This window comes from Pseudozyma flocculosa, assembly GCF_000417875.1.
Source record: "Pseudozyma flocculosa PF-1 unplaced genomic scaffold scaffold00016, whole genome shotgun sequence".
Lineage (NCBI taxonomy): Eukaryota > Fungi > Basidiomycota > Ustilaginomycetes > Ustilaginales > Ustilaginaceae > Pseudozyma > Pseudozyma flocculosa.
Window position 1 is genome coordinate 2,206 of NW_006920884.1, and position 13,713 is coordinate 15,918.

At 67.3% G+C, this 13,713-nt stretch overlaps 5 protein-coding genes across 5 annotated transcripts; 3 read left to right on the plus strand and 2 right to left on the minus strand.

Moving 5' to 3' along the window:
* Positions 1–450: 450 nt before the first annotated feature.
* Positions 451–2,465, plus strand: PFL1_04692 (uncharacterized protein; the record flags this gene model as incomplete). The annotated part of the gene is made up of 6 exons (XM_007882221.1): positions 451–664; positions 774–1,168; positions 1,266–1,351; positions 1,460–1,563; positions 1,658–2,178; positions 2,325–2,465. The coding sequence occupies 6 exons, from the start codon at positions 451–453 to the stop codon at positions 2,463–2,465; spliced, it is 1,461 nt and encodes a 486-aa protein (XP_007880412.1).
* A 154-nt stretch (positions 2,466–2,619) lies between these two features.
* PFL1_04693 (uncharacterized protein) lies at positions 2,620–6,441 on the minus strand (the record flags this gene model as incomplete). Its single annotated transcript, XM_007882222.1, has 1 exon — positions 2,620–6,441. One exon carries the CDS (start codon positions 6,439–6,441, stop codon positions 2,620–2,622), a length of 3,822 nt encoding a protein of 1,273 aa, XP_007880413.1.
* A 926-nt stretch (positions 6,442–7,367) lies between these two features.
* PFL1_04694 (uncharacterized protein) lies at positions 7,368–7,830 on the minus strand (the record flags this gene model as incomplete). The annotated part of the gene is made up of 3 exons (XM_007882223.1): positions 7,368–7,407; positions 7,528–7,710; positions 7,805–7,830. The coding sequence occupies 3 exons, from the start codon at positions 7,828–7,830 to the stop codon at positions 7,368–7,370; spliced, it is 249 nt and encodes an 82-aa protein (XP_007880414.1).
* An 811-nt stretch (positions 7,831–8,641) lies between these two features.
* PFL1_04695 (uncharacterized protein) lies at positions 8,642–9,541 on the plus strand (the record flags this gene model as incomplete). The annotated part of the gene is made up of 5 exons (XM_007882224.1): positions 8,642–8,707; positions 8,818–8,980; positions 9,091–9,175; positions 9,302–9,396; positions 9,498–9,541. 5 exons carry the CDS (start codon positions 8,642–8,644, stop codon positions 9,539–9,541), a joined length of 453 nt encoding a protein of 150 aa, XP_007880415.1.
* Positions 9,542–11,245: 1,704 nt separating this feature from the next.
* PFL1_04696 (uncharacterized protein) lies at positions 11,246–13,321 on the plus strand (the record flags this gene model as incomplete). Its single annotated transcript, XM_007882225.1, has 1 exon — positions 11,246–13,321. The coding sequence occupies one exon, from the start codon at positions 11,246–11,248 to the stop codon at positions 13,319–13,321; it is 2,076 nt and encodes a 691-aa protein (XP_007880416.1).
* Between the last annotated feature and the right edge of the window lie 392 nt (positions 13,322–13,713).

Sequence of the window (13,713 nt, forward strand, 5' to 3'; positions counted from 1 at the left end):
CAGATTGAACCGTTCGGATGGGCTGCTGGTACACTCTGGCAGGGTTGACAGCGTTTTTGGTCGTTCTCGACTCGTTTTTGAAAACTTTCCGGCTGTTTTTCTCAGCAACGGCCAAGACACTTGCTGTATGGCTCAGCCAAGCTTTTGTTCTCCTCAACGATATCTACAACTTTCATTAGGCAGCCATACTCACTTTATTTGGGCAGCCCCTTCTAAGATGGCTGATGCGTCCCAATCCACGTTCTGCCTCATAGATGGAACCCTTAGGGTTAGGGCTAGGGTTAGGGTTGGCTCCACGTGGCGAGAATCTGGCCCATTCTCTCGGAATTCGGGTGGCGGAGGCCTCTGGGCTGCCCCCGCATATTCCCCGCCTTTAGCGGGTGGCCGGGCCTCGGACCAACCACCACCACTGCCGCCAGCCTTCCGCCTCGCCTGCATCAGCGCTTCGCAATGACTTCACTCCCTGCGGCGGCTTGCGGCCTCCGCGCTGCGACGAGAACGACGCTCGCAACGCCCGCACGCTCGCCGTCGCTCCTATCGCGGCGATGCAACGCCAGCCAGGCCTCGCGGACGCAGCAGCAGACCGAGACGGTGCGCGAGATGGGCTCGCTCATGGCCGAGGTGCGGGGCACGCTGCCGCAGCGCATCAAGGTCCGCATGCCCAGTGAGTTTGCGATCTTCTCGCCGTGCCATAGAGGCTGGTGCTGCGAGGACGGGCGTCTGGACGGCGGCTGACCTGGCGCATCGTCTGCTGCTTCCTGCCCGCTCCGCAGCTCGACTGGCGCCGAAGCGCAGCTGGGTCAACGAGGTGCACGCCCAGCCGGGCGATACGAGGCCAATCGAGCTGACGCCGGAGCTCGAGGCGGAGCTGCTCAAGCCCAAGCACATGGCCGAGAGCTACGTCGAGCTGTGGCTTCCGTTCCGCGACGACCCGGAGCTCCTGGAAAAGTACATTGCCACGTCGGGCATGGTGCGGCTGGGCAAGATCCTCGAGGACCTCGACACGCTGGCCGGCGCCATCTCGTACCAGCACGCCCTCGGCGCCGCCCCTCGCGCAGGAGACGTGTCGGCGCCCCTGTACATTGTCACCGCCTCGGTCGATCGCCTCGACCTGCTCGAGCCGTTGCGCGCCGACGCAAACTACCGGCTGAGCGGGCACGTCATCTACGTGAGTCTGGCCGAACGCAGGGCTCGCACCACGCTGCCCGTCGGCGGACGAGACCTGACATGGCGGATCGCTCGCTGCTTCTGCTCGCTCCGCACAGGTTGGGTCGTCAAGCATGGAGGTGTTTGTCAGCATCGAGCGCCTCGACAACCTCTCTGGACCGGCCAAGGTCTGCCTGACGGGTCGGTGAGTTGGTTGCAGCAAGCTGGCCGGCAGGGCCCCTGGTGGCCGTTGCGAGCTCGAGCTGTCTGCTGACGCCGCTGCCATTGCGAGTGCCGTCGCCGCCCTCCGCAGCTTCACCATGGCGGCTCGCAACGCCTCGACGCTCAAGAGTCAGAAGATTGCACCGCTGCTCGTCGAGACCGACGCCGAGAAGCGCCTCTACGCCATCGGAGAAGGTGAGGTTGCCGACGCCGACGCCGCCCGAGCCGCCAGCTCTCCCCTGCCTGTGCAAGCTGACTCTCGTCGCTCTTCGAACGGGCCATCGTGCAGGCTTCAAGAAGCGCAAGCGTCAAGAGGCGGCCACGTCGCTGGAGCGGGTGCCGCCGACCAAGGACGAGGCGGTGCTGCTGCACTCGCAGTACCTCGAAGGTCTGCGCGCCGGTCTCTTTTCGGCCAGCGACGAGCGACACGGCGGCGCGGCGACGGCGGCGGGAGCGGACCAGCACCTGGTCCCCGTGAGCAAGACGGCGCTGTCGGCGACCATGCACCTGCACCCGCAGCAGCGCAACGTGCACGGCAAGGTGTTTGGCGGCTTCCTGATGCGCTCGGCCTACGAGCTGGCGTGGATGGTGGCCGCCTCGTTCGTCCACCGCCAGGTCCAGTTCCTCTCCCTCGACGCCCTCAGCTTCCACGCTCCCGTGCCCATCGGCGCCATCCTGCGCCTCTCGTCGCAGGTGACGTACTCTGACGAGTCCGGTGACGCGGCCAACGGCAAGCACGCCGTGGCGGGGGTCAGCGTCCTCGCCGAAGTCGTCAACCTCGAAACGGGCGTCGGCAGCCGCAGCAACACCGTGAGTCGCCCCCGTGGCTGTGGCCGTGGCCGTGCCGGTGCACCCCTCGATCTGGCGCGGCCTCCATTCTTTGCTCGTTCCGCTGGCAGAACGATCTGACTTTCCGTCCCTCCCGGCTTCTGCTTCGACACCGGCGGCCCCGGCAGTTCCACTTCAGCTTCGACGTCGGACCGCCGACGCGCAGAGTCATGCCGCAGACGTACAAGGAAGCGATGGAGTGGATCGAGGGCAAGCGCCGCGTCGAGCTGGGCCACGAGATGCGGGCCCTCTACGGCGATGGGGCGTAGCGGAGCGCGATGTGGCTGCGCGAGGAGAGGGAGGTCGTGCGCCTCGGGCTGGGGGACGAACAGACGATGGAGGACAGGCGAGGCAGGAGCCAGCAAGCAAGACAATGATACCATTCGGCACGCTGCGGGCCGCGCTCTTTTCCACCATGCAGCCTCACCGACGACCACCACCACCGACATCGACGCCACCGCGCTCCTGCAGCTCGAGCATGCTGGCGCTGTGCTGCGAGGTAGGCCAGTCATTGCCGCCTTGGCCGGGCCGCACATCGAGCTGGCGCTGCGGGGCGGGGTCACCGCCGCCGCGCCCGGAAGAGAGGCTGGACGCTGCCGAGCTGGCACGGCTGCTGCCACCGCCGCCGTCGCGCACCTTGTTCGCCAGCCGGTCCGCCTCCTCCTTTGCCGCTCGGCCACCCATGACGCGCTTCGAGAACAGCCCGCCGAACCTGGCGCGCCCACGGCCGTCCGACGTCCCGTTGCCCTGGCCGCGGCCGAAGCTGCTGCCGTCGTCGCCGTCGTCGTCGCCGTCGTCGTCGCCTTGGCCGCTGGCTCTCCACGCCTTCTGCCGCTGCGACCGGGCCACTGCCTCCTGGAGCGGCCGGACGAGGCGGCTGGGCGTCGCATCCTGCCACGCCTCTCTGGTATAGTTGATGGGCGACTCGCCGCCAGTGAAAATGGTGAGGTCGTAGATGAGGCCGCCGAGGATGGCGCCGGCAAAGCAGCCGGCCTGCGGGCCGTACAGCCACCAGGAAGAGTTGTGCGTCCAGATCTCGCGGCCGTAGCCGAGACACGCCAGCAGGATGCGCGGGCCGAGGTCCCTCGACGGCGAGACGGCAAAGCCCGTCGACCAGCCCAAGGCCATGTTGCCCATGATGAGGACGAGGCCGAGGACGACGGCCGTCATGCCGTCTCCGGGCGGCGCGTTGGTCTCGTCGCCGACGGCCAGCACCATGACGGTGAGGATGGTGGTGGCCACCAGCTCCGTCCCGAAGCCCGAGGCGACGGTGGTGACAATCTGAGGCACCGTGACAAAGAGCTCGCCGGAGCCGTGGTCGCCGGTCAAGGTGCGGACGTCGGGTCCGCCCTCGTACTCGTTGAGGGCGGGCAGGTAGAGGCTGTAGGTGATGGCGGCGCCGATAAAGGCGCCCAACAGCTGCGCCGACCAGTAGACCGGCACCTGCTTCCACGGGAAGCCGCGGTAGACGGCGAGCGTCAGCGTGATGGCCGGGTTGACGTGGGCGCCGCTGCGGCCGCCGCTGAGGTAGATGGACGACATGATGGCGAGCCCCCACGCCGTGTTTTGCGACGTGTAGCTGCCGCCCGTCGAGTTCATGGCGGCCGACAGGCGCACCTGGCAGTTGACGCCCGTGCCGATGACGAGCAGCAGCACGCTCGCCACGAGCTCGGCCAGAAACTCGCGCGAGTAGAAGCGCCACTTGCTCCACAGGTTCGGAAAGGCGATCCGCTGCAGGTCGTCGACGGCGTCGTACGTCTCGCTTGCCCTGCGCTGGAACCGCCCGGCACCATCGTCGTCGTCGTCGTCGTCGTCGTCGTGGAGCCGATACTGGCTGTCGCTGTTGGTGGCGGTCACGTCGCTCGACGCCGACTGGCGACCCATGCTGTTCTGCATCCAGGCAGTCCGCGTGTCTTCGCCGCCGCCACCGCCGCCACCGCCGCTGCGACGTCCGCCTTCCTCGTCGCTCTTCCTGGGACCCGCCGCCTGGCGCGCCTCGATGTGGCCGATGCGGCCGTCGTCGGTGGTCGGCTGGGATGACGAGGTCGACTTGCGCAGCTGGTCGTCGCCCTGTGCCGGGTCCGTCGACTGGTCATCGGCTCGGCCACCTAGGTCGCGACCAGCCTGCGACGCCGGAGGATGCCCTCGCCGCCGGAGCGACGTCGGGTGCGACGACCGCCGCGTCCTCGCAGACATGTGGGAGGAGGCACTGCGCTGAAGCTGCGGCGCCTCGTGGTGCTGCGCGCTGGCGCTGACGTTCGAGGCGTGCCGGGTGCCGACCCCGACGGCGGGTCCACCGGCTGTCCTGCCCCGGGGTGGCGGTCGGGCGCCTGAGAGGCCTGGATGCCGGGTCTGGTCCATGCTCGACGAGTTCTCGGGCAGCTTTGAGTCGTTGTCGCCGCCGTTGCCTGCCCCGCCTCCTCCGCCAGCGCCGCGTGTGCCAAGCCCGCTCTGGCCGTGGCTGCCTGAGCGCCTCTGGGCAGAGCCGGGCTGCGACTGCCGGCGCTGGACGTGATCGGCCCTGCTGGTCGAGCCCTCCTTGATCGGGACAGGATCACCCTCCTCGTCCTGATGGACCGCCTCGTCGGTGAGGATGTCTTTGCGAGCATCTCCCGCGCTGCGCGCCTGGATCTCGTCGGCCTCCTGTAGCAGCCTCTGCCGCGCCTCACGAAGTCGACGGCCCGCCTTGTCGTCGCCATGGGGGGGACCGTGCTGTCCTTCGCGGCGGTCATTTTCGTCAAAGGGCACTGACGGACGGCTGTGCCGGGCCAAGGCCATCAGCGAGCGGTCCACGTCGATCTCGGCCAGGTCGGCGGCACCATCGTCGGGTCGCTTGCCAGGCTCGAGGGGGCCATGCGAACCTGCGGCGCGGTCCTCGTCGTGCCAGCCCTTACGGACGTCCTGAGTGAGCCTGGCCGCGCTGCCGAGGGTGGCTAGCGCCTGTCCCCTGGGCAGACGTCCTGAATCGCGCAACTCGTCGTGGCTGCGGTTGTGGCCTTCTTCACTCTCCGAGCAGCCGACTTCGTTTCCCGAGGCGCTGCGCTTGGAGACGGACCGGGCTTCTTCCAGGGTCTTGCCGCGCCCGAGCCAGCTGAACGGCCTTTTCGCGTTCTCGCTCGACTGCGAAGCTCCGACACGTGGCCTTGACTGCCGGTCAATGGTTTTGACCGACTTGGGCGCCCTCCGTACTCGGGGCAGGGTGCTTCCAAGGCTCCAGACTGGCTTCTCGGGAACGGGCTCGTTGGCCGTGACGGGGACGTACTTGCTGCCGTACTTGGCATTAAGCTCCTGAGGCGTGCGGTGGCGATCGGAGGTGCCCGGAGCCGACGAGTGAAACGAGGCCGAGTTCGAAGGGCCGGCGTAGGTCCAGTCCTCGGGCTGGGCGTAGGCGGCGGGCGCCCGTCGTTCAGAGAGCTGCCGACCGACCAGGCCGGGTCCGGCGTAGGGCGCTGGCTCCTGGTACGAGTCGGGAGACCTGCCTGTGCTGAGGTGGCGCGCGCTGGAAGCTGGAGGTGGTGCGGGACCGCCTCCGAAAGGTTCTTCGTCAGGAGACTGGACGGATCGCCGGGGCGATGTCTGGTCGAGAGCAGCAATCGATCGGCTGCGCTGGGCGGTATCGAAGTATGTCGCCCTCTGCGGGTAACGCGGCTGCTCCGGCTGCTCCGGCTGCTCCTGCGGCTGCTGCTGCTGCTGCTGCTGCTGCTTTCGGGGCGCCGAGGTGCTGTCCCCGGCGTCTGGCGGTGCTTCAAAGCCGCTGACCCGTCTTCCCTCGGGCAGGGTCTGGAGGGGGGCGCTGTCCTGCTCGGTGGGGAACTGCTCAGTGTCCAGGCTCGGTGGCGGGGGAGGTTGGTGCTGGGGGGCGCTCTGCTCTGCAAAGTCGAGGGCGATGAGCTGTCCCAGCTGCTCGTCCTCGTCGGTCCGTCGCGAGGCTTGCGGCGACCGCGTTTCCTCGTCATCGCTTTGCTCAGGCTGCGGACCCGGCTGTCGTTGGGTCGGCGGCTCTGGTGGGCTGAAGGCGTAGGCCTCGTGGCCGGGAGCTGCCGCCGAGGACGAGGGAAGCTTGATGCGGGTGTCAAAGTCGGTGGGGTCAAAGGCGAGGACAGGATGGCTGCTCGACGCCGAGAGGGGCCGAGAGCCGCTGGCGTGACCATCGAGGCCATCGTGGTTTTCGTCGTCGTTGTTGCCCGAGGTCGAGTCATCGCGGCGCGGCCGGACGGCGTCGAAAGAGGGTGCTGGATGATGCATGTCGTGCACTCGTCGACTGACCTTGGCCGAGCGGCGCGGCGCTGTACGTTGTGCTGTGCGTCGGGGTGTCGACTTGGGATGGGCAGCAGAGTGGCTACGATGCGGCGGTGACAGCGGTCTGTCCAGGCTGGAAGGGGGTAGAGGTCAGGGCGGGAGCAGTAGGGATGGAGCCAAGTCGCCAAGCTGGAGGAGCGGAAGGGCGTGCGGGGCCATCCGAGACTCGACGACGACCAGAGGGAGCCGTCGGGACGGGACCGAAGGACGGTCGGCATGAGGGCCGTCAAGCGTCATGGTGTGTGTGTGTGGCCCCGGCTTGGCGGCCGGCTGGCGCAGCGTCGAGGCGAAGCGTCGAGGCGGAGGAGCGAAAGGGCCAAGTTGAGTGGATCCGATTGATGCGAAGGGTCGACGAGGGCGCAGAGGGAGACGAGGTGGGAAGCAAGCTAGGAGGAGAGGAGAGGCTGGCCAGAAGGTTTCCAGCTGATTCACGACGGTGCCACCTGCCGCCGCCGCCAAAGAGCGCCGCCCTGGTTGTGGAGGGGGTTCCCCGTCTCAACCGGCGGCGCCCTACCTGGCACTACGACTTGGGCGCTGCTGCTTGCCTCTCGACTCCCTGGCCAGCCATCGGACCCGCCTGACATCAACACATGCCTGGCGGACAGCCAGCTCGACTCGGCTGAGCCGTGGTGGTCGTCGCCCGCCGACCTGCCTCGCAATCCATCTCTGCAGTCCAATCGTGCGCTCCACGCAGCCAAACAAGACATTCGGCCCACTTCTGTTGGCTCTAGACCAACGCCATCTCTATCGCTGAGGTGGCGATGGCAGATTCAGGTGCGCGTGCGTCTATTCTGCATCGAGGGAAACGGACGCGGGTGGCGCTGGCAAGGCGCTGGCAAGCAAGAAACTCTGGCACGGGTCGTTGGCCGGCCCTACATGGTGCGCACCTCGCTGTCGGGCTCGAGGTACTCGCTGCGAGGGCAGAAGGGGTAGCAGACGGGATCACGCAGGCAAGGTGGCGAGGATCAGCGTGCTGTTGCGCCGATCTCGACCGGTGCGGTGGGTCGACGACGTGCTGCCCCGGGCACTCACATGTGCTCGTGGCCGCCTCCGGTGCTCTGCGTCGTCAGCTCGCTGGCAATGGCGTCGGGGATGGTGGCCGAGAAGCCGCGGATGATGGGCGAGTCGAAAGTCTGCTTGATCTTGCCTCCCTGACTCTCGATCCGCTGCTTTTGCTCGTCGATGGCGCTCTGCGGCGCGCCCTCCTTGAAGACGCTAACGGGGGACAGCCGGATCCACCACAGTCAAACGAAGACGGCAAGTTCAGCCAGGGCTCGCTAGATCGAACAGACTGCCACGCCCAACTCACACCATAAAGGGCTTGTGCTCGGACATGTTGACAGACGGCAAAGGGGCAGTCGAGAGGGGTCGAGGGCGGGACGAGGCAAGGGTGCGGACGAGGGAAGGCTGGCGACCGAGGCGGACAAGGAGGAGCGACGAGGCGAGGATGGCGACGGATGGATGAATCTCGTGAGTGGGCGAGGTCGTGGCAGCGAAGGCGGTGAGAGCGTGGCTGGTGATGGAGAGGTGGCAAGAGGCGAGGGGGATGTCGAGGCCGGACTAGACCGACCCGACCCAGCTCCCCGCCCCTGCACCGCTCGGGATCCAACATCTCGCTGCGCTGCAAGCACGCTCCGCTTCCTCCACTTCAAGGCGCCACACAGGCCAGGCCAGGGTCATGCCACGGCCCCCTCGACCCTGAGCCTGCAACCTTGCGCCGCATCCGTCGGATCCGATCCATATCCACCCCTGCGCTTGCTCTTTGTGCGGCGCGACGCGCGAGGCAGACGAAGCGGGCCGGCCTGCCACCTCTGCCAGACTACCTCGCAGGCAGACAGAGACGTGAGCAAGGGGGCGCGCGCCTCGCCTGGCAGGCCTGCAGAGCAGCAGGGCAGCTCAAAAAACACTCGCGAGCAGGGGACAAAGGGGAGCGGCCCATGCGCGCACCCTGGTCTGCCTGCCCCCGCTGCCCACCTGCCATACGGCTGTCCTCGACCTCGTCGTCCCCGGCACTACCAGCACCACCACCACCACCACCATCGTCTCTCGTCCATTTGCAGCCCCGCTTCACCCTCTTTTTGCCATCCGATCCACGCCTCGACGGTCGCCAACTCCTCCTTGCTCGCATCCGCCTCGACCACCCACCATGATCGGATCCACCTCTCTGCGCTCCTCCGTCTTTGGCGGCGTCCGCGCTGCCGTCAACAGCCGCGTGAGTGTCGCAAACCTGCTTTCTTCCACTGTATTTGCGGCTGAACCAGGGTGCTGAACGAGTGTGGCCTCTTTCCCCCTCGCGCTTCTTGACGCGTCACCGCCCCGCAGGCGCTGTCCACCTCGGCCGTCCGAAACGACCTGGCGCGGATGCAGGTCCTCGGCCGCCTCGCCGCCGACCCCGAGGTCCGCAGCACGAAGAACGGAAAGGACTATGTCCGATACACTGTCGCCACCACCGACCCGCCGGCTGGCCCGCCCGCGGAGAACGGCGGTGAGTGGCCGCGCCTCGGCCGCGTCCGTTTGGCGCGTCCAAGAAGATACAAGGGCCAAGGCAGCTGATCTGTTCCTTTGCGCCCGTTCTGCTCTGTTTTCGACTGACAGAGCCGGCTCAGCAGACGACGAGCTACCACCGCTTCTACGTCTTTGGCGACCGCGGCGTCGAGCGCATGAAGTCGATCAAGAAGGGGTAAGTGTCGCGACTGCCACACTGCGTCGAACACTTCCGAGGACTGGGCCAGCTGACGGATATCTCATCGCGCTGCCTTGGACCTCGCCCTCGCCTTTGTCTCCGTGGTTTCGTCTGCAACGCCAGCTACCGCGTTCTGGTCGATGCCGAGTTCCGGATCGAGAGGACCCCGTCGCCGGATGGCCAGAGCCCCGCGCGGGACAACCTCCTCGCCCTGCACCGTGAGTGCTTGACGAAGAATGCTGCAGGTGGACTGCTGAGCGGATGCTGACCCTCGAGCTCCCTGGTCAATTATTGCCTTGATGTCATGGACGCGATCCAGGCGGCATCCAGGTCATCTCGAAGCCGAGGGAGGCCTCCGAGTAAGAAGGGGTCGGGTCGCCGGGCGGATCTTGGGAAGTGACAGGAACAGCAGAATAGCAATGCGATCTCCTTCCAAGGTCAAGGGGCAGGCAGGCCTCTGGACAGCGTGATCCGTCGTGTGTGCCTCCTTCTGTTCCAAGACCGATTTCCTCGCGCGGATGCGGTCCGAGCCGAAGCGTGTCGGTCAGCTAGAACGAGTGTTGGCCCCTGCACCGTCCGGGGTTGGGTTCAGGATCGGGTGTCGAGCAGAGGATCGACGACGAGCCAGTGAGCCCAAGCTTTTCCCCCCTCACCCTTCGTCCAAGGCTTCTCCCGGGCGCGTGTCGCAGACTGAGCCATGCAGGCCTGCCAGGCCAGGCAGCTCATACTGGCGCGTCATGGCGTGAGAAGGCCCTCTTGCCTCTTCAGCCCTCGCGCTCGCCAGGGAACCGAGCTCTGCGATATCGAGTTGATTTGGGACGGGGATCAGCATCGCCGTGCCAACCTGCCTGTAGCGTGCCACGACGAGGGACAAGGCCATCCCATGCCGAGCAACGAAGGTGGGGATAGCTGCTGAGGGGGAGCGCAAGGGCTGTCCCGGAACCGTGAGGCAAGGGAGCGGGCGGAGACAGGCCTGATCGGGGCGGCTCCGAGACGTGGCCGCAGTCGATCGGTAGAGTGGATTTGTCAGCCAGGCGTGCGTGCGCGTGACAGAGCCCGACGGGCATCCATCTGTTCTGCCGAGCCGCCATCCCGTGGAGCCCACCACTCGCCCGAGTCCCGCGCCTCCTGTCGGCCCTCTGCGCCCGGCTGAAAGTTTGAAGCCGGCGACTCGAGTCAGACGCGGGCCTGCTGTGGCAGAGCGAAGAGCGCTCTTTTGGCCTGCCGCTTGGGTTTTCCTTTTTGTTGTTGTTGTATTGCGGCCCATCCCGATTACAAAACCGACGCCCGTCGAGCTGGCGGTTGCTGCTGCTTAGCTTGGTTGGCCGAAGGCGACGCTCCGGTGCGCCGGGCGTCGGCTCCTCGGACCGATGTCGCGATGGTGCGATGGGCAACAGGCGGGGCCTGTCGAGGCGGTGCGGCGAGCAGGGCGTGAATGAGAACGAGGCAGCGACGAGGGGCGGCTCGCCACGCAACCACGGGCTTAAGCCTGCCTGCCTGCCTGTCTGCCCTTCGGCCCTGGAGCGAGAGGCAACAAGAAGGCTAGGCCAGGCCAGGCCAGGTTTGGGGTGCGCTATGCGACACGCGGCCGCCGAAGAGAGAGATCATGGTCGGCTGACGCCGTGGGGCCGAAGCCTGTCTGGGTGCGGACCGGAGGGCCTGGCCTGGTGCCGGGCCTGGCCCCGAGGGGCCGGAGGCTGTTACGGTAGGGTTAGGGTTCGAGGGAGCGGCGAGCGGCCCAATCAGCAGGCCGGCCTTACCCAACCCTCTGGGCAGCGCCTTCGGGCAACCTGAAGACCCGCCGCCGCGGCCGCTGGCTTCGCGCGGCGAAACATCTTCTTGCTCGCTCGCCTTCGCCGCCTCGACCCATCCCCGACGCTTCCCTTCACCATCACCACCACATCTCGACTCATCGCCTCTCCTACCCTCCCATCCTTACCGACCGACTTGCGGACACCCTCCGTCCTATCCTCTACTGAGCCCGCTTCCTGACTGCTGGCTCGCCGACCGATCCAACCTACACCCACCTCGTTCGCCTCCGTGCTGCAGCCAGCTACTATTGCCACCATGGACCGCTCGCTCTCTTCGCTGCGCCAGTTCCGACAGGCCTGCCCCTACCTCGGCCGCATCTCGATGCCTCAGCTGCGTCAGATGTCGACCACCCTGGTCCACCCGGGCGGACCCACCAGCCTCGTCAACCGCGCCCTCGACTGCCCCGTCATGAGCCAGAGCCTCGCCGTCAAGACCGAGCAGCTCGGCGCCGGCACCTCCAACACCTCGATGCCCACCTTTGGCGCTTCCGGCAGCACCTTTGCCCGTCCCTCGGCCGGCGGCGTCGGCGGCGGCTGCCCCTTTAAGCACGACATGCTCGCCCCCGGCTCGGCCGGTCAGAGGCGCGGCTACGTCGCCCGCCCCAACGCGCCCAAGTACGCCTCGTTTGCGCGCCCCGACGAGATCGAGCGCCTGCACGCCAAGGAGGGCGTCCGCATCCAGGGCGAGAGCGACGTCGAAAAGTGCCCGCACGCCCGCAAGCTCGCCGCCGTCGCCGCCTCGGACGCCGCCGCCATACCCAACCACCGCAGGCAGAGCATCAAGAAGCAGGCCCGCACCCCCGGCTCGGGCCTCGGCATGCACCCGGAGCCGCAGCCCAAGCAGACTCCCGGCTTCGACTACGAGGCCTTCTACCACAACGAGCTGACGGCCAAGCACAAGGACAAGTCGTACCGCTACTTTAACAACATCAACCGCCTCGCCGGCAAGGCCTCGCGCGGCCACCTCTCCGACGAGGGCGACGAGATCACCGTCTGGTGCGCCAACGACTACCAGAACATGAGCCGCCACCCGACGGTGCTGAGCGCCATGAAGGAGACGCTGGACAAGTACGGCGCCGGCGCCGGCGGCACGCGCAACATTGCCGGCCACAACCAGCACGTCGAGCGCATCGAGAGCACGCTAGCTCACCTGCACCGCAAGGAGGGCGCGCTCGTGTTTGGCTCGTGCTACGCCGCCAACGACGCCACCCTTACCATCCTCGGCTCCAAGCTGCCCGACTGCGTCATCCTCAGCGACGCCAGCAACCACGCCTCGATGATCCAGGGCATCAAGCACAGCGGCGCCCGCAAGATGATCTACCGCCACAACGACATGGCCGACCTCGAGGCCAAGCTGCAGTCGATCCCCGTCGACACGCCCAAGATCATCGCCTTTGAGAGCGTCTACTCGATGTGCGGCACCGTCGGCCCGATTGAAGAGACCATCGAGCTGGCCGAAAAGTACGGCGCCATCACCTTCCTCGACGAGGTGCACGCCGTCGGCATGTACGGCCCGCGCGGCGCCGGCGTCGCCGAGCACCTCGACTGGGCCGCCCAGTCGGCCAAGGGCATGGCGCCCGGCCTGCTCGAGGGCACCCTCATGGACCGCATCGACATCATCACGGGCACGCTGGGCAAGGCCTACGGCAACGTCGGCGGCTACATTGCCGGCTCCAACCGCTTCGTCGACATGATCCGTTCGTTTGCGCCCCAGTTCATCTTCAGCACCACGCTGCCGCCGGCCGTGCTGACGGGCGCCGACACGGCCATCCGGGTGCTCATGGAGAGCAACGCGTCGCGCCAGCTGCAGCAGATCCGCACGCGCGAGACCAAGCACAAGCTGCTGGCGGCGGGCATCCCGCTGCAGCACAACCCGTCGCACATTGTGCCCGTGCTCGTCGGCGACGCCGAAAAGGCCAAGGCTGCCTCGGACATGCTGCTCGAGGTGCACGGGTGCTACGTGCAGCCCATCAACTTCCCCACGGTGGCGCGCGGCCTCGAGCGGCTGCGCATCACGCCGACGCCCGGCCACTCGTCGGCCGACGTCGACCACCTCGTCGCGGCGCTCCAGGACGTGTGGAAGACGCTGGGCCTGCGCACCGTCGACGACCTGCGCGCCGCCCAGCCGGGCACCGACGCCCTTGCCGACCTGTTTGTCAAGAGCGAGGTCGAAGAGGCCAGCGCGCCCCTCTGGACCGACTCGCTGCTCGGCATCAAGGAAAAGGTTGGCGCCATCGGCTTTGAGGGAATCAAGGCCGAAAAGGTGCTCGAGGACGCCGCGGCTTCCGCCGCCGCCGCCGCGTCGGCTGCCGCGGCTGCCCCGGTCGCCTAGACCCTGGCCCGACGTCGTGACCTAGTCAGCGAGCGGTTCGATTGGCCCGAGCGATGCGTCGACGCCGGAGGCAGGCGCGGGGTCACATGTCGGCCCGTCTCCCTGCCGCCGCCGCCGCCGTCGTCGTCGTCGATGGTGCCTCATCCTTCCGCCTTTCGGTCAGGCCAGACCAGACTGGACTAGGCCAGCAAGCCCCGCCAGGCAGACCTGTTCGGCACCGTCCATGCGCGCCAGGCAGGCCTGTTCGGCACCGTCGATCAGCACCGTTCGAGTCCCGACGCAGCGCGCGTCAGTGTGCCGTATGCCCATCCTGCTTTCCAGATCCTGCGCTTCCCAAATTCGCTCGCTCCCCCCTCGTTTCGACGCGTCCGACCGCCTCCCCCCTCCTACCC